A 19,071-nucleotide genomic window follows, 5' to 3' on the forward strand; every position below is an offset into this window, starting at 1 on the left:
TGGACTTTCTGCTTTTGTGAGGGACACTGTGTGAGAGGGGAGTACATGCTCTCTGAGAAGGGTCATATTAATACTGCAGTGCACTTACATTTATATTTACAGTGTGACCAGTGTGGTCTGTTAACACTGCAGTGCTCTTACATTCATATTTACAGTGTGGTCATATTAACACTGCAGCGCTCTTACATTCATATTTACAGTGTGGTCATATTAACACTGCAGTGCTCTTACATTCATATTTACAGTGTGGTCATATTAACACTGCAGCGCTCTTACATTTATATTTACAGTGTGACCAGTGCGGTCATATTAACACTGCAGTGCTCTTACATTCATATTTACAGTGTGACCAGTGTGGTCTGTTAACACTGCAGTGCTCTTACATTCATATTTACAGTGTGGTCATATTAACACTGCAGCGCTCTTACATTCATATTTACAGTGTGGTCATATTAACACTGCAGTGCTCTTACATTCATATTTACAGTGTGGTCATATTAACACTGCAGCGCTCTTACATTTATATTTACAGTGTGACCAGTGCGGTCATATTAACACTGCAGTGCTCTTACATTCATATTTACAGTGTGACCAGTGTGGTCAGTTAACACTGCAGTGCTCTTACATTCATATTTACAGTGTGACCAGTGCGGTCAGTTAACACTGCAGCGCTCTTACATTCATATTTACAGTGTGACCAGTGCGGTCAGTTAACACTGCAGCGCTCTTACATTCATATTTATACTGCGGTCATATTAACACTGCAGCGCTCTTACATTCATATTTACAGTGTGACCAGTGTGGTCTGTTAACACTGCAGCGCTCTTACATTCATATTTACAGCGTGACCAGTGCGGTCAGTTAACACTGCAGCGCTCTTACATTCATATTTACACTGCGGTCATATTAACATCGCAGCGCTCTTACATTCATATTTACAGTGTGACCAGTGTGGTCTGTTAACATTGCAGTGCTCTTACATTCATATTTACAGTGTGACCAGTGTGGTCTGTTAACACTGCAGTGCTCTTACATTCCTCTGCTGTGTTTTACTGGCCTGTAATGGATACCGGGCAGGGCAACCTTGTGAAGGGCACGATTCGCCAGGACAAAGCCGCACGCCTTTCTATCAGCGGCATTAAATAGCCGAGAAAGCGCTGATGGCGGAATATGCTCTGGTTTCTGCTCAGGCCCACAGAGAGCAGCTCTTTCTCTTATCTAACCCTGTGTCCTTCATTGTTCTTCAGATCTTAGAGGTGCAGTCTCAGGCTAATTATCACCATCTCCAGCTCCAATCTCCCAGCGCCAGGCTCAGAGCAGAGACGCACCCCCACATGTCTACCTGGAGCTATAGATATCTTGACCTCAGCGGGAAAAAGCAGAGGGTCTCTCTACATTACAGACCTGTGACCTCTTCTCCTCTGGTGTAATGAATCCGACTGAACACTGATTAAAGGATACAGTTACCAACGGCCATTCCCCGCCTTTTCAGAGTGTCTGAACAATCATCACTTCAGCAGGATGAGTCAGTAAAACATACTGCAGTGCTATTGCTACAAAGATTATTTCAGATCCCATTTCACAAACCCCGATCAAAGCTTTTCATAAACCCTGATCAAACTTGAGAGCTCCAGCACTGCAGTTAAAACATTTTTCAGACACTCAATCAGAGAAACAGAACAAAGACACAGACTTCAGAAATAGACGGGCTTGTATGTAAAGAGATATGAGCAAACTGTGTATTTGTAAAATGCAGAATTACACCAGCTTCAGTCTGTAGGGTCACAGCTTTAGTCTGCAGGATCACAGCATTTGGCCGACAGTTACGTAAACGGGTCGTGTGCGAGGCCAGTTTAGTGAACGGGTCGTGTGTGGGGAGTTTAGTAAACGGGTCGTGTGCGAGGCCAGTTTAGTGAACGGGTCGTGTGCGAGGCCAGTTTAGTGAACGGGTCGTGTGCGAGGCCAGTTTAGTGAACGGGTCGTGTGCGAGGCCAGTTTAGTGAACGGGTCGTGTGTGAGGCCAGTTTAGTGAACGGGTCGTGTGTGGGGACAGTTTAGTGAACGGGTCGTGTGTGAGGCCAGTTTAGTGAACGGGTCGTGTGTGGGGACAGTTTAGTGAACGGGTCGTGTGTGGGGACAGTTTAGTGAACGGGTCGTGTGTGAGGACAGTTTAGTGAACGGGTCGTGTGTGGGCAGTTTAGTGAACGGGTCGTGTGTGAGGGGAGTTTAGTGAACGGGTCGTGTGTGGGGCCAGTTTAGTGAACGGGTCGTGTGTGAGGCCAGTTTAGTAAACGGGTCGTGTGTGGGGAGTTTAGTAAACGGGTCGTGTGTGAGGGCAGTTTAGTGAACGGGTCGTGTGTGGGGACAGTTTAGTGAACGGGTCGTGTGTGAGGACAGTTTAGTGAACGGGTCGTGTGTGGGGACAGTTTAGTGAACGGGTCGTGTGTGAGGACAGTTTAGTGAACGGGTCGTGTGTGGGCAGTTTAGTGAACGGGTCGTGTGTGAGGGGAGTTTAGTGAACGGGTCGTGTGTGGGGACAGTTTAGTGAACGGGTCGTGTGTGAGGCCAGTTTAGTGAACGGGTCGTGTGTGGGGAGTTTAGTGAACGGGTCGTGTGCGAGGCCAGTTTAGTGAACGGGTCGTGTGTGGGGAGTTTAGTGAACGGGTCGTGTGTGGGGACAGTTTAGTGAACGGGTCGTGTGTGAGGACAGTTTAGTGAACGGGTCGTGTGTGGGGACAGTTTAGTGAACGGGTCGTGTGCGAGGGGAGTTTAGTGAACGGGTCGTGTGCGGGGCCAGTTTAGTGAACGGGTCGTGTGCGAGGCCAGTTTAGTGAACGGGTCGTGTGCGAGGCCAGTTTAGTGATCGGGTCGTGTGCGAGGCCAGTTTAGTGAACGGGTCGTGTGCGAGGCCAGTTTAGTGATCGGGTCGTGCGAGGCCAGTTTAGTGATCGGGTCGTGTGCGAGGCCAGTTTAGTGATCGGGTCGTGTGTGATGCCAGTTTAGTGAACGGGTCGTGTGTGAGGCCAGTTTAGTGAACGGGTCGTGTGTGATGCCAGTTTAGTGAACGGGTCGTGTGTGGGGAGTTTAGTGAACGGGTCGTGTGTGGGGACAGTTTAGTGAACGGGTCGTGTGTGGGGGACAGTTTAGTGAACCGGTCGTGTGTGAGGCCAGTTTAGTGAACGGGTCGTGTGTGAGGCCAGTTTAGTGAACGGGTCGTGTGCGAGGGGAGTTTAGTGAACGGGTCGTGTGCGGGGCCAGTTTAGTGAACGGGTCGTGTGCGAGGCCAGTTTAGTGAACGGGTCGTGTGCGAGGCCAGTTTAGTGATCGGGTCGTGTGCGAGGCCAGTTTAGTGAACGGGTCGTGTGCGAGGCCAGTTTAGTGATCGGGTCGTGCGAGGCCAGTTTAGTGATCGGGTCGTGTGCGAGGCCAGTTTAGTGATCGGGTCGTGTGTGATGCCAGTTTAGTGAACGGGTCGTGTGTGAGGCCAGTTTAGTGAACGGGTCGTGTGTGATGCCAGTTTAGTGAACGGGTCGTGTGTGGGGAGTTTAGTGAACGGGTCGTGTGTGGGGACAGTTTAGTGAACGGGTCGTGTGTGGGGGACAGTTTAGTGAACCGGTCGTGTGTGAGGCCAGTTTAGTGAACGGGTCGTGTGTGAGGCCAGTTTAGTGAACGGGTCGTGTGTGAGGACAGTTTAGTGAACAGGTCGTGTGTGAGGCCAGTTTAGTGAACGGGTCGTGTGTGAGGGGAGTTTAGTGAACGGGTCGTGTGTGGGGACAGTTTAGTGAACGGGTCGTGTGTGAGGACAGTTTAGTGAACGGGTCGTGTGTGGGGACAGTTTAGTGAACGGGTCGTGTGTGAGGCCAGTTTAGTGAACGGGTCGTGTGTGAGGGGAGTTTAGTGAACGGGTCGTGTGTGGGGACAGTTTAGTGAACGGGTCGTGTGTGAGGCCAGTTTAGTGAACGGGTCGTGTGTGAGGACAGTTTAGTGAACGAGTCGTGTGTGGGGACAGTTTAGTGAACGGGTCGTGTGTGAGGCCAGTTTAGTGAACGGGTCGTGTGTGGGGACAGTTTAGTGAACGGGTCGTGTGTGGGGACAGTTTAGTGAACGGGTCATGTGTGAGGCCAGTTTAGTGAACGGGTCGTGTGTGAGGACAGTTTAGTGAACGAGTCGTGTGTGGGGACAGTTTAGTGAACGGGTCGTGTGTGAGGGGAGTTTAGTGAACGGGTCGTGTGTGGGGACAGTTTAGTGAACGGGTCGTGTGTGAGGCCAGTTTAGTGAACGGGTCGTGTGTGGGGACAGTTTAGTGAACGGGTCGTGTGTGAGGCCAGTTTAGTGATCGGGTCGTGTGTGAGGGGAGTTTAGTAAACGGGTCGTGTGTGGGGACAGTTTAGTGAACGGGTCGTGTGTGGGGACAGTTTAGTGAACGGGTCGTGTGTGAGGCCAGTTTAGTGAACGGGTCGTGTGTGAGGCCAGTTTAGTGAACGGGTCGTGTGTGAGGCCAGTTTAGTGATCGGGTCGTGTGTGAGGGGAGTTTAGTAAACGGGTCGTGTGTGGGGACAGTTTAGTGAACGGGTCGTGTGTGGGGACAGTTTAGTGATCGGGTCGTGTGTGAGGCCAGTTTAGTGAACGGGTCGTGTGTGAGGGGAGTTTAGTGAACGGGTCGTGTGTGAGGCCAGTTTAGTGAACGGGTCGTGTGTGGGGACAGTTTAGTGAATGGGTCGTGTGTGGGGACAGTTTAGTGAACGGGTCGTGTGTGGGGACAGTTTAGTGAATGGGTCGTGTGTGGGGACAGTTTAGTGAACGGGTCGTGTGTGGGGAGTTTAGTGAACGGGTCGTGTGTGAGGGGAGTTTAGTGAACGGGTCGTGTGTGGGGACAGTTTAGTGAACGGGTCGTGTGTGAGGCCAGTTTAGTGAACGGGTCCTGTATGAGGACTCACCTGCTCTTGTCAGAGATCTGAGCCTGCATCATGCGGAGTTTGGCGGGGGGGATGTAGGCGCCTCCGCTGCGTGTTAGAATAGGGTCCAGCTCTTCTTTCTTCTTCTTCGGCGGGGGTTCTTCGGCGAGCGGCTTATCGCCCTGGGCCGGGGAGGCCGACCTGTCCCTCCTCCTGTGCTCCAGGTCTCTGTCTCTGCTGGATCTGTGGCCGCGGCCCCTCTCCCTGCTGAAGTGCCGCTCCCGCTCTCCGTAACGCTCCCTGTCTCGCTCCCTGGACCTGTCTCGCTCCCTGGACCTGCGGAGGGCGGGGAGGCAGCACAGGGTGGATAGGAACATGAATGCCACACCTTTTTAAACAGTCATCTGACATGTGCTGGGGCCTGATTTAAAAGCCCCGGCCCCTGAGATTTATCACAGTCATAAAATCTGTCATAAAACAGCTGCGTGACAACTCCCTTCACCAACTTTGTCACCGGTCTTACGAAAGCCAAACAAAAACCACAAACACTCAGAGTGCGAAAATTTCAGAAAAATTAGTTCCGTCATCGGCTCCTTCAACTATGACTCTCTGAACCTGTTTTCTCACCTGCGCCCTCTCTCATAGCCACTCCGCGGTGAACGGGATCTAGAACGGGATCTAGAACGGGATCTGGAGCGGGATCTGGAGCGGGATCTCTTAGATCCTCCTTCCCTAATGCAGCAACAATAAAGCAAGTTATAGTTGAGTGAGTGCGTTAATCAGTGAACATATTAAAGTATTAATTATTATTATTGTTGTTATTATTATTATTAATAACTGGTACATATAAAGTTATTATGATATTATAAAGAATCCACTCTGAGGCAGGTCTACCTGTGTTCTGGAGAAGAGCTCCCTCTGTCTCTGGTATCATAAGAGCCACGCTAAAACACAAACACAGAGAAAACACCTTCACTTCTCAAACACCTTCAGAGTAACTCTCTCATCATTGTCACGCACCGAACTTCACTTATCGAATAAGAACATGGACAACGTAAACAGTAATGCCGGCCGCAACAGCCTGTCATTCTATTTTGCAGTGACAGCCACACTGTTATCCATTTAAGCACCAGGCTGCAGTAACTGTTAGAGAGAGAGACAAGCTGCTCAACAGTAAAATGATCCCAAACATTATTTTAGGGCAGAAAGTTCCAGAAGGCCTCATGTAATGGATGTGTACTAAACTTACTCTGATGTGTGCCACACTGCTCTTCATCCTGTGTCTGGTACCGTCATCGCTGTCTTCCTCACTGCTCTCGCTGCTGGAGCGCGGGCTGCCGCTGGCCCGAGAGGAGCTGTCTCTGCTCCTGTGTCTGGCCTCCACACTGCCCTCTCCGGGCTCCTCATCCCGGCCCACGCCGTCAGGGCTCTGCTCCCCTCTGCCCGCTGCACGGCTGTAACGGCCCTCTGAAAAGACATGAAGAGATAAACAAACAGTAAACCCCTGAGAATGATTAATGGACAGTTTACACACTCAGCTCCTAATCACACAGACATGTGTCACTCACTAAAGGCCATCCCCAACTCGTCACACAGCCATGTTTACAGTGACTGTGAGTGTGTGGGGGCGAGAAGCACCCCACAGGCGTATTCTCCTCCCCAGGCCTGTGTGTGTGTGTGTGTGTGTGGGGCATAAGGAGGCAGAGATGAATGCACAAGCTGAGGTGACATTCACAGAGACAAACAGTAATGCTCGGTGACAGGACATGACTGAGTCTGTGCGGAAGAGCATAAAAATCTCATGAAATAATGATAAAGAGCACAGCGTTCCACAGAGATGCCCCACTGCGTCTGTGACTCAACACCTGCTCTCCTCCTGCACATCCTCTCTCCACTCAACACTCTTCGGCCAGAATTTCTGCCTCTGAGTTTGGACTGGCTCTCATCTCACTTACACACACACACACACACACGAGACTTCAGCTCAAATAAACCTGCATCTCACACACAGTTTTATCTCCTGGAGGATTTGAGAAACGGTGCTGACATTTCACAAGATACAGAAACCTGTCAAAGAATTCATTGCATGTGTCCTCAGTCACAGTAGCCAAATTCTAGGGTGGGGGGGTGGGGTCTAAGTCCTTTCAGGTTACACAGGGACAACAGATGGTTCCCTGCCTAGGAGTGTGGTTGACTTTTTCCAAATGGAGAGAAAACCTGCAGCAGTGAGAGTGAAATCTGTCAGCTCTCTCCCGTAAAGGCCATGCGGTGACACACTGATTTAATGCAGTGTTTAATAGCAGCTTCAGCGGGGAACCAAACAGACCCCACAGAAGCAAAGAGAAAACTGTTTGGGAGAGAGAGAAAAAACTGGGCCGGGTTATGAAAAAATAAAATGAACTTGAGGCTTTTTTTTGCTTTCAGTGATATGACGAAATGAAGGGTGTTGTAGGCTCCTCCTTCCAAAACGCCGCTTTCCCCCTTCAGAACGGAGAACATCTCAGATGGGTGGAAAGCAAATGCAATTTCATTCACTGAACTGCCCGGTACAGCGGCCCATGTGAAACCCCCTTACAGCCACAGACAGGGCTCAGAGGACTCGTGTCAGGTTCTATGATATGCTGGACTAGTAAAACAAGTGGTACAATTAAGGTTAATTTGTTCTGAAATGTCACTACAGGCTTGGCTACAACAGCAGCCAATCACGTTTCATCCCGCCCTCTGAAGTACAGCATTACACAGCAGAGTACAATGCCTCTGAACACAAGGTTCACCACACCACACCACCACTCAACAAGCCTCACAGCTGACAGGAGCAATAGCCAGGTTATGGCCAAAGTTTCCCCAGGCCCTGTAAAAGGCAGCGCTCTGCTGGCTGGCACATTTCAGATGCCCTTGGGCTGGAGTCAGGAGGCAGGAAGCTGATCTCAGATTGTCACAGCTCAGCAGAACAGATGATGAAAACCACAGCCCGGACAATAACACACAGACACTAAAGCTACTGGGCGAAAACTGTCAGAAAGGGCTCAGGGAGAGCTGAGACCCGTTCAGAGAGGGGAATGAGGGCACACCTGCAGCTTACAGCAATGTCTCACACGGATGGTGTCTCTCCTCTCTGTCTCACTCTCACACTGATGGTGTCTCTCCTCTCTGTCTCACTCTCACACTGAGACCCGTTCAGAGAGGGGAATGAGGGCACACCTGCAGCTTACAGCAATGTCTCACACGGATGGTGTCTCTCCTCCCTGTCTCACTCTCACACTGATGGTGTCTCTCCTCTCTGTCTCACTCTCACACTGAGACCTGTTCAGAGAGGGGAATGAGGGCACACCTGCAGCTTACAGCAATGTCTCACACGGATCGTGTCTCTCCTCTCTGTCTCACTCTCACACTGATGGTGTCTCTCCTCTCTGTCTCACTCTCACACTGAGACCTGTTCAGAGACGGGAATGAGGGCACACCTGCAGGTTACAGCAATGTCTCACACGGATGATGTCTCTCCTCTCTGTCTCACACTGATGGTGTCTCTCCTCTCTGTAAGGGGCATGCTGAGCCTTCATTGTTTAAAAGGTCGTTTTAGTCAAGAGGCACTCTGGCTTTCAGAATGACATCACACAACAGGTCCAAAATGAAAGCACTCTGATCTTTCATCCCTTATGTGAGCAGTTTTACATCACACTCTGCGGGCATTTTTCACACAGATGTGTGATGCAGCCTATATCTTATCAGTGTAAGAAAACACTGAAATATCAGTTTCAGCAGCAGTAGTGATAATACTGTGCAGTCATTATTCCATTGTAACAGCAATGTTTTAAAACAGAACAACACATTTTCTACAGACCACATCTTTAATCAGACATACTCTGCACAGTCAGACACACTCAGTTACAGGTTTTACTCTTGATTATTCTCTGTCATTATACCACTCATGCTACCGTGGTTACAGTAACACAGGGCTGCAACCAACCAGAACACTGGATACAATGCCAACCTCCTCATCACAGTCTCTGCCACGACATCTGCATGAGTAGAAAGTCGAATTGTTCACTTAAATGTCACATTTTGGAGGTTCTCTCACCATCAGTCCTCCCCTGGTCTTCAGCTTCACTGTCTCCCTCAGAGGAGGAGCCTGGACTCCTGTCTCCCCGAGGCGGATTCACTGCAGCAGGACTGGACACCTGGAGACAACAGAGCACACACGCAAATCAATCAGCATCTACACACACCCACTAACATGACATAAAAACAATGGCTGCCAAATCATAACTGCCAAACAACACTCATGATGTCACAAGTATAAATTCAGGGAAGGAGCCAGTGGGGCATGAAAAACACGACAGCGGAGATGAAAAGGGCTGTGTCCTGTGATCGGAGGGGATGGAAACGGCGGGGGAGAAAAATGACAGGCAATACTCTGCTGCATGGAGGTGAATGGTAATCATGATGAGAAACATGGAAGCAATCAAACAGCACCTGCGAAGCAACCGGCGGCAAATTTGCATTTGTATGTGCAACTTCAGCAGGAAATAGCAACATCCTCAGAGTCCTGGACCCAGAGGCTTGTCATTCAAAGTTACCCCAGGTTCAGTTTCAATCAAAATTCAAACAGCTGTATCAGCACACGGGGCCTGAGGCCAACAGAGCTGTAAGTGGCCTGGTAACAGAGGCGCCACGGAACTGCACTTGGACCGACTGTAGATGACTGTGTTTCTGATAGGTGAAAAAGAGAGCTTTGTGTTCCTGGCGAAGACATGCTTTCCTCTAGAGCAAAAGTGAAAGGCCTCTGGCGCTAACATTCACTGTGTTAAATCCAAGCCCTTACAAACTAAACTCCTGAGGCGTTTCTGTTTAGTTCTGGGGTACCTGTACTTCAAAGAGGAGGCAAACACTAATGATATGTTACCCACACTGCCTGGATGAACAGAGACATCCCATGAGCCTACGGGATAAATCATTCACAGACAGACGCCGGTCAACAGCATCCAGCCCAAGGGCTAAAGACTTGTCGAATGCTGAATCTCTACACAGGCATATTATGGGATGTGCCGCGCTGATGAAATACATATTCTGAAATGGTCCCAACAATGCCTCTGAACCGCCAATTCTAACGCTGAGTCTCGCACGGATTGTCAACGCAGAAACTTTCAAACACACACCTCCAGGCTCCAAGAGCGCTTCGACAGACACATTTCGCATTACCACCTGGAGCTGCATCTGCGGACGTCTAAAACCAACATATATAATCTAGAGTAAAATGACCCCTTGTCATAACTCAGTTAAACGCCACTATGATGCGGTCGCTCTTTTATTTTAAATGTGTATAGTTTTCCAATTATATCATGTCAGGTACGTATTGTTCACGTCTCTCCAGAAACAGTTTGTGATTCTCAAGTTACGTGAACAGTTACCCATCTTTGGGACAGCTTACTGTGTAGAATACAACAGGGATATTTACCGCCTAGTTTAACAAAACTCTAGCACAGTTTCTCAATACGTCAACAGATAGTGTCAGTATACCACTATTTTATGCAAGACATCTGTAAAGCTAAGTGAACACCTGTTTATCTACCGATAGCTCGCAAGTGTCGTAGACTATCCAATTTGGAGGCATGTGCTATTATCAGAGGTAAAGTCAGTGTGGCTCCTGTATCAACGGAATTCTTCAATATTAGAGCTGTGTTAGAGGGGACATGAGAACTGAAGACCGAATGGAAATAAACAAGCCAAAGCTTTGGCTGTAGCCTCGCCACACCGCACGTTAGCTTGCTAGCATAACTAGCTGGTGTTATGAATTGGCGGCTAACTCTCATTGTTCGCGCTGAAAACAGCTATTTATGAACAAACAACGAAATGGTACACTGGATGTGATGCATATGAAAATATGGAAACTCTGACGCAGACAACAACAATTTTAGCTGTGGGACACAACAGAACAAGCTTGCTAAGAAACTTTGGTAGCCTAGCGTAAGTTAGCAAATCAGAGTAGCGCGCTCCAGTCCATGTGTGCAAATCGTGTTAGGTCTTTGTGCTTTAGACAGGGCCCGTCGTCATTTATACCGATTAAATGATGATTACAAAACAATTATTCACTCTCGTTTGTATTCACTCATCGAAGCGTTTATGTTTGTGTCATTACTTAACGCAGACAAACTTCCTACCTCTTCTTTTGAACTTGGGCTCAAGCCCGTTGCGATTTCGGATTCGTTCGATTCCGCCGCCATCTTCCCGGTCCTCTTCCGCAAGTTTCTACGAATAGCCACGAGGTCCAAACTAAAGGAATCGCGTTATTCTTAGAGCTGAGAAGGCAAATCCTGCTTTTGCGAAGCAATTGTCCACCGAGCTCAAATAAACGGGTACATTTTTTTAGACAAAGATAATACCTCTCTATCACAGCCAGCTAATGCGTTAAACTGAAAAAAAAAGATTAAACGTTGTAACAGCGCTGCAGTTTTGTAAGATTTATGTCCGGGTTTCACCGACAGCCTGTTGTTTCTCTGTCCCTTTCGCATCCAGTGCTCCATAAGTGCAGTATGAAATCAGTGAACCCATGTACGGTACATGTACTGTACCAGTTTTTGACATCAAAATCAGCTGCATACATTCAAGGAACAATCAGAAGTATCAACAGAAGGAAAGACTTTGGATTGGACAGCGATTCTGCACAACACATGTATGAACAGACATGAGAATTCTGTATCAGTGCACACCGAGCTATACATTAGCTTAGTGACTGAAAACATGAGTGATTTAAGGGAGCATTCTGTGGCCTGTATCGGAGAACTCCACGGATCTGTCCTTCATTCATAATTATTTCATGTCTTGGATCAGAGATGAGCTCTGGAGAAGTAACTCAGTATAATCAATATTGAATTTTCAAGGGCTGTTTCCTAAAGTAAGTGTCTCCTTTGTCTTGACAAAGCTCTTTGAACCAAAACATGTCTTATGTAATCCTGGCTTATTTGACAGTGGCCAAAGATTGATGGGTTGCTTTTTTCTGCCTTGACTTGAACATCAGAGCGTGCACAGGCCAGCTCTGCTCAGATCCCTGGAGCCTGACAGTGAGCAGGTCCTGCCCTGACCCCACTGAAGGTGAGACGGGCTGATCAGATTCAATTAGCCCTGAGGCAGGTCGTGTCACGGCTCTCTTCTCTCTCTCTCAGCATCTGAAACAGGAGCCATAAGGCCCAGCCGATCACAGAGACAGAGCACTCCAGCTACCCACCGCAGACTCCAGCTACACACTGCACTCTCCAGAACACACTCCAGCTACACACCGCAGACTCCAGCTAAACACTCCAGCTACACACTGCACTCTCCAGAACACACTCCACTCTCCAGAACACACTCCAGCTACACACACTCCAGCTACACACTCTGCAGACTACAGAACAATCAGTGGTCGTGTACAACGAGTAAGAAGCACAACAGCTTCACTTTCTGAGCAGGTTCACGTTTAACTGTTTTTAATTATTACTATGGCTGAAATTCTGTGTTTACTTATTGAAGTATACGCAGTCTCATGGTAAAATTTTTATTCAGTTCCATTAAAACTCAGACACAAAAAGAAGATTCTTCTGAGAACAAAGATTAAAAGAATTTTTTTTCTCAATACTAGAAGAACAGAACAGTTTATCTGATTGGTGCCGATGTGACATGAAATTAAATGCTCCGACTGTGGTACGGCTCAGAATGTCTTTAATGTTGAGCACAGATTTTTTTTTTTTTTGGTCATTTATGGAGAGACTCTCGCACGCTAGTTTTCTGATATCCATCTGGAGCGAGCGGATAAGTGCTGTCGCCACACTGGCTCCGTGAGTCATTAGCAACTTGTGTGAGGTGCTAATGCAAATAGCCCTGTTGGAATCCCACGTCACAGATGTGTGCTGCCGTTGTTGATAAGGAATGGTAACGACGAGTGTCCTGTAGGGCACATTTGTTTGTCACTGTTTGTTTACGGGCTTTTCTGGCATTTTCTGTGGCTGGAGTGACAGCGTGTGCCCGTGAGGCGAACCCGGCTTTGTGGCGCGCTGCTCTAGTGGAAGATCAACTGTGTGGTGACCAGTGCGGCACCGCTGTGGCTGCTTCTCTTCCTGCTTTGACAAAGCAGTTAGCCTGTAATAGCGTGAATGTCAAGGGATTTGACATTCACGCTAGGGATATGAATTCATGCAAAGGGTATGAAATATACTAACCAAGCCTAAGGCTGTTGGAGACCTCTCCCACAATCCAGAAATAACGGAAGAAAGGACCCAAAGACAATAGTGGGGGTTTGCTGTGTTACCTTTTCACTCTAAAAATGAGAGCACATGTTTTACTCTCCCTTTCACTCTCAGAATTCAGTTTCTGGTGTAGTTCAGTTGTCAAACTGAACAAAGCAGATAAGACATTCATCCATTTAAGCATGCACTGCAGAGATGTGATAAATAGGATGGAATTAGCCTGTACAGAGTGACCCACCAGTATAACTCCCAGTAAGACCATCATGCTAATTAAAACAATTAAAACACTAAAACAACTCTGAGAAGATGAGAGTACCAGTCCAGTCGTTAGAGCATATTAAAGAACACCTCTAGTGTAGGCTTACCCGTATAACCACTACTGTTTTTTGTTTTTTTTTGGATAAAAAAGTTACTAATTTAAAAACGCAAGTACTTACATCAACATCTGATCATTTCTAACTACACTTCGATTATTACTCTCCAAGGAAACACTGCACATCTAAATTCTGATGCTCCAGTTGACCAGGGACTGAAGTAAAAAAATAAATAAATAAATAAATAAAAAAAATAATCACAACAACACTGCCATCTACTGGTTGGAAAATTACATACAACTGAAAGAGGACATTGCGCTAAAAAAGACACGAATCCAAAAATAATAATAATAAAAAAAAAATTCAGAAACTTAACCTCAGCAACTTCGATACATTTCATGCATTTTTAAAAATGAGTTTTGTAGTGCATTGTGAAATGATAGGACAAAACACAGAAAACCTATAGACTGGCATTTCTTGTACAATGTGAAAGTAAGAACCTCCTAGGCTCTATGTGGTAATGATGTATTACTTATGGACAGGATGAGTAATCATTTGAAAAAGAATATTTCCCTACATTACAAACACATGTACATTTTCCTCAGTTTATGTTCTGATTTCAGGAAATAGTAAAGACACATATTCTTACCAACAGTATCCCACGGTGTGGAGTTACAGAGCTTAGGTAGCAACTTATCACAGTTCATGCAGCATTGCATGTCTGCGCAGTCACATAGACCTGTGGGAAGACTTGACCAGTGTGTGTGTGTGTGTGTGTGTGTGGAGAGGCTGAGGATTATAGTGCGTGCTGATATTGTGATGGAGCTCCAGTAGCACTGAATGATCTGTGCCTGTCGCCGTGAGAGGCAGCGCAGGTGAGAGGCCAGATAAAGCAGACATGTATGAGTACACGCAAGCTCTGGTTACAGCTGCTCCATATCACACACACACACAGGCTCCGTCAGGCAGGCCGTCTCACGGAGCCTCTCTGAGCGTCTCTGACTGAACACACAGTGTGGAGGGGCCAGGCCAGTGCTGAATAAGACTCTGCTCTATGTCATTGATTAGGCTCTGAGGGGCCTGTGAAAAGAACGCTATCTTTAGCATCCCACACACACGTGTTACATGCTGCAGCAATGCTGTGAGTGTAAACACACAGGAACCAGCTCGATACACGAAGGAGATTTCGGTTACCAGTTCACATGCAGATATCTACAGCTTCACTGCCGGCTCTCTGAACACATGAGGATTTGACTCAATAGAGATGCATGGAGCTACAGTTATGTATGATGACAGCCACCGCCTCAGCGTTGTGGTTTACCAGCACTAAGTCACAGCGCTAACTGATTTAATTGATTTTATTGTTATGGACAGTGCCCATGAGGTCTGAGTATTAAATTGTTTCAGAATCAAGAAAAAAGGAGTGAGACAGAATATTCATACAGAGTGATCTGCATTAGTGTTCTCCATGAATGTCCTTCAGGAATGTTCTGCATTAGTGTTCTGTATAAATGCATCCAACACCAACATGGTCCTTCAGAGAGGGTCTGATGAGATGTTTTCACTTCTTCCTGTTAAATTTCCCTCACTCACTCTCATTCAGTCTGACTGATGGCAGTTGGTACGAGCCTTACAGACACCACTGTGTAGACATGTAGACTCACAACTTCTCATCGCCCTGCCCCCATCACAGTGGCTGCTGATGGACAGGAGGCGCTGAGTTCTGTGTTTACGGTGTCAGAGTGTGAGGTGTAGACCGGACAGGAGGCGCTGAGTTCTGTGTTTACGGTGTCAGAGTGTGAGGTGTGGTCCGGACAGGAGGCGCTGAGTTCTGTGTTTACGGTGTCAGAGTGTGAGGTGTAGACCGGACAGGAGGCGCTGAGTTCTGTGTTTACGGTGTCAGAGTGTGAGGTGTGGACCGGACAGGAGGCGCTGAGTTCTGTGTTGACGGTGTCAGAGTGTGATGGACAGACTGGACAGGAGGCGCTGAGTTCTGTGTTTACGGTGTCAGAGTGTGATGGACAGACTGGACAGGAGACGCTGAGTTCTGTGTTGACGGTGTCAGAGTGTGATGGACAGACCGGACAGGAGACGCTGAGTTCTGTGTTTACGGTGTCAGAGTGTGAGGTGTAGACCGGACAGGAGGCGCTGAGTTCTGTGTTTACGGTGTCAGAGTGTGAGGGACAGACCGGACAGGAGGCGCTGAGTTCTGTGTTTACGGTGTCAGAGTGTGATGGACAGACTGGACAGGAGGCGCTGAGTTCTGTGTTTACGGTGTCAGAGTGTGAGGTACAGACTGGACAGGAGACGCTGAGTTCTGTGTTGACGGTGTCAGAGTGTGATGGACAGACCGGACAGGAGACGCTGAGTTCTGTGTTTACGGTGTCAGAGTGTGAGGTGTAGACCGGACAGGAGGCGCTGAGTTCTGTGTTTACGGTGTCAGAGTGTGAGGTGTGGTCCGGACAGGAGGCGCTGAGTTCTGTGTTTACGGTGTCAGAGTGTGAGGTGTAGACCGGACAGGAGGCGCTGAGTTCTGTGTTTACGGTGTCAGAGTGTGATGGACAGACCGGACAGGAGGCGCTGAGTTCTGTGTTTACGGTGTCAGAGTGTGAGGTGTAGACCGGACAGGAGGCGCTGAGTTCTGTGTTTACGGTGTCAGAGTGTGAGGTGTAGACCGGACAGGAGGCGTTGAGTTCTGTGTTTACGGTGTCAGAGTGTGAGGTGTAGACCGGACAGGAGGCGCTGAGTTCTGTGTTTACGGTGTCAGAGTGTGAGGTGTAGACCGGACAGGAGGCGCTGAGTTCTGTGTTTACGGTGTCAGAGTGTGATGGACAGACTGGACAGGAGGCGCTGAGTTCTGTGTTTACGGTGTCAGAGTGTGAGGTACAGACTGGACAGGAGGCGCTGAGTTCTGTGTTTACGGTGTCAGAGTGTGAGGTACAGACTGGACAGGAGACGCTGAGTTCTGTGTTGACGGTGTCAGAGTGTGATGGACAGACCGGACAGGAGGCGTTGAGTTCTGTGTTTACGGTGTCAGAGTGTGAGGTGTAGACCGGACAGGAGGCGTTGAGTTCTGTGTTTACGGTGTCAGAGTGTGATGGACAGACTGGACAGGAGACGCTGAGTTCTGTGTTTACGGTGTCAGAGTGTGAGGTGTAGACCGGACAGGAGACGCTGAGTTCTGTGTTTACGGTGTCAGAGTGTGAGGTGTGGTCCGGACAGGAGGCGTTGAGTTCTGTGTTTACGGTGTCAGAGTGTGAGGTGTAGACCGGACAGGAGGCGCTGAGTTCTGTGTTTACGGTGTCAGAGTGTGATGGACAGACTGGACAGGAGGCGTTGAGTTCTGTGTTTACGGTGTCAGAGTGTGAGGTGTAGACCGGACAGGAGACGCTGAGCTCTGTGTTTACGGTGTCAGAGTGTGATGGACAGACTGGACAGGAGGCGCTGAGTTCTGTGTTTACGGTGTCAGAGTGTGATGGACAGACCGGACAGGAGGCGCTGAGTTCTGTGTTTACGGTGTCAGAGTGTGAGGTGTGGTCCGGACAGGAGGCGCTGAGTTCTGTGTTTACGGTGTCAGAGTGTGAGGTGTAGACCGGACAGGAGGCGCTGAGTTCTGTGTTTACGGTGTCAGAGTGTGATGGACAGACTGGACAGGAGACGCTGAGTTCTGTGTTTACGGTGTCAGAGTGTGAGGTGTGGTCCGGACAGGAGGCGTTGAGTTCTGTGTTTACGGTGTCAGAGTGTGAGGTGTAGACCGGACAGGAGGCGCTGAGTTCTGTGTTTACGGTGTCAGAGTGTGAGGTGTAGACCGGACAGGAGGCGCTGAGTTCTGTGTTTACGGTGTCAGAGTGTGAGGTGTGGTCCGGACAGGAGGCGCTGAGTTCTGTGTTTACGGTGTCCGAGTGTGAGGTGTAGACTGGTTCACCGCCTATTCAGTAGAGTAAGAGCTGCGAGGCAGAGATCCTCCACAGTAAATAAATGGTCTGAGACACAATATGACTGTAGGTTTTTATTATGGTCGACATCCCTCTGGAGTTTGATGGGCTAGTAAATGATATTTGTGCTGTTGGTTTCTGAAAGAGAAAGCCCAGGGTCTGAATCTTCACCTGTCTTGTCTTTTTGCGTTCCCTGATGAAATGCTACGGCAGCACTGACGAAGTACCACGGGATCTGATCCTACATTCAGTTGTGCTGGTGACTGGAGCTGCTCAGTCATTTGCATTTGAAAAAGCTTTGTTTGAGAAGCAGGGGATCTGACAATTTTCCAACCTCAGTAACCTTTCTGAATAAATTGAATTGCGGGTGAGTGTACCAGAGGGAACACAGCCTATCTGTACAGCATACCAATGTTCTGTTAAAAGTCTATTTTTCCTCTGTAGACTGGTGATTTTCATCGAATGTGTCTGTGTAAAAGATCGGGGAAAAGCATTTGTGTGGGCGCTGGAACTGTGGATGGAAGACAGCAGTGGGTAGTTACCATTTTAACAATATTACCACAGAGTCAGGGCATAGGAGGTGTATGTGTTAACGCTTTTGTCTAATATGAATTAGTAAATCAGAGCAAAACAATCTCTCTTTACAGAAACGAAGAACTCATCAGGAAAAACATGCGCTGCACTCCATTTCAGAGGATCCCAGTAAGACTCAGAGGAGGGATGATTATGTTTTAGTCATAATCACTCTAAGCATCTGTGCACGCTGACTTACCTTTGCAAAGATGATGTTAAGACCCAGTGCAGCTCCATCTATCCCTATTGTATTCCCACTGACTCCCTGGAATGACATCTCCCCGACAGACGGGTCTGCATCACCTCCAGCACATCGGGGGATGAGGCTGGTCTGGGAGCACACACTCACAGTGATCTGGCAGGACTGGAATCTGCCGCTGATTAAATCCATCACTGTTTAAATGACTGGGGGGGGGGGGGGGGTGGGGGGGGGTCCTACTGGTTTTTTTTGCTTCAGCCCAGCACTCACACAGCTGAGCGAAACAATAAGTTATTTTTTCAGGTCCTTGATCAGGTGAATTGCGTGTTTTAATGGTGTGAATGAATACATTCTCCCTCACTGTCGGGCCTCAGGACTTGGATGAGAAAACACTGGTTTAAACTGAGGTGTCATTCTCCATTTCAGCATCCATTTCTCTGCATGAAGATTACTTTAGTTAACAGAGTTTGTGTTTTGTAAACTGGTTCAGAAATCTTGGTTCAAATAAGCGGTATAGCATAGATCCAGCTTAGGCCAAATGAATCTTTACATGCAATGTCAAGAAAAGTGCCAGTGTTATGGTAAGGCAGCCTGAAGAAAAGGGCCAGTGTTATGGTAAGGCAGCCTGGTAGTTGGACACAATGCTGAGAAGTGAAGATAAATCTTGTTGTTGTTGTTGTTGTTGTTGTTGTTGTTGTTGTCTGGGTTGTTCACAGCCCAGGGTGATCGTCTGGTGGCCTGTGAGCTATATGCTGCTGCTGCTGCCGCCCTGGTTTCCTGTCATTGTGCAATCATGTTTAACTGCCTGTCCAAGGTACCCTTTCATTAAACCTCATAGAATGTAATTTACACTGTGATTCCAAACATTTCATGTGGAGAGAATCCCATGACTGTGTTTGCAGTAGTCACCTAGAACACACCCAAACCCCGCTACCA

General features: G+C 48.1%; 1 protein-coding gene across 2 annotated transcripts in view; it reads right to left on the bottom strand.

Moving 5' to 3' along the window:
• The window catches only part of cwc22 (CWC22 spliceosome associated protein), a 30,592-nt gene extending 19,467 nt beyond the window's left edge, over window positions 1–11,125 (bottom strand). For both annotated transcript variants that reach the window (XM_030786738.1, XM_030786737.1), the window contains exons 1-6: window positions 11,054–11,125; window positions 8,974–9,073; window positions 6,145–6,362; window positions 5,790–5,839; window positions 5,523–5,627; window positions 4,938–5,231 (exon numbers count right to left, since the gene is read on the bottom strand). In XM_030786738.1, the coding sequence (XP_030642598.1) occupies window positions 4,938–5,231; window positions 5,523–5,627; window positions 5,790–5,839; window positions 6,145–6,362; window positions 8,974–9,073; window positions 11,054–11,116 (830 nt within the window). In that variant the 5' untranslated portion in view covers window positions 11,117–11,125. The remainder of the gene's footprint in view (window positions 1–4,937; window positions 5,232–5,522; window positions 5,628–5,789; window positions 5,840–6,144; window positions 6,363–8,973; window positions 9,074–11,053) is intronic.
• Between the last annotated feature and the right edge of the window lie 7,946 nt (window positions 11,126–19,071).

The sequence above is a fragment of the Chanos chanos genome, chromosome 10 (genome assembly GCF_902362185.1).
Source record: "Chanos chanos chromosome 10, fChaCha1.1, whole genome shotgun sequence".
Taxonomy (NCBI): Eukaryota; Metazoa; Chordata; class Actinopteri; order Gonorynchiformes; family Chanidae; genus Chanos; species Chanos chanos.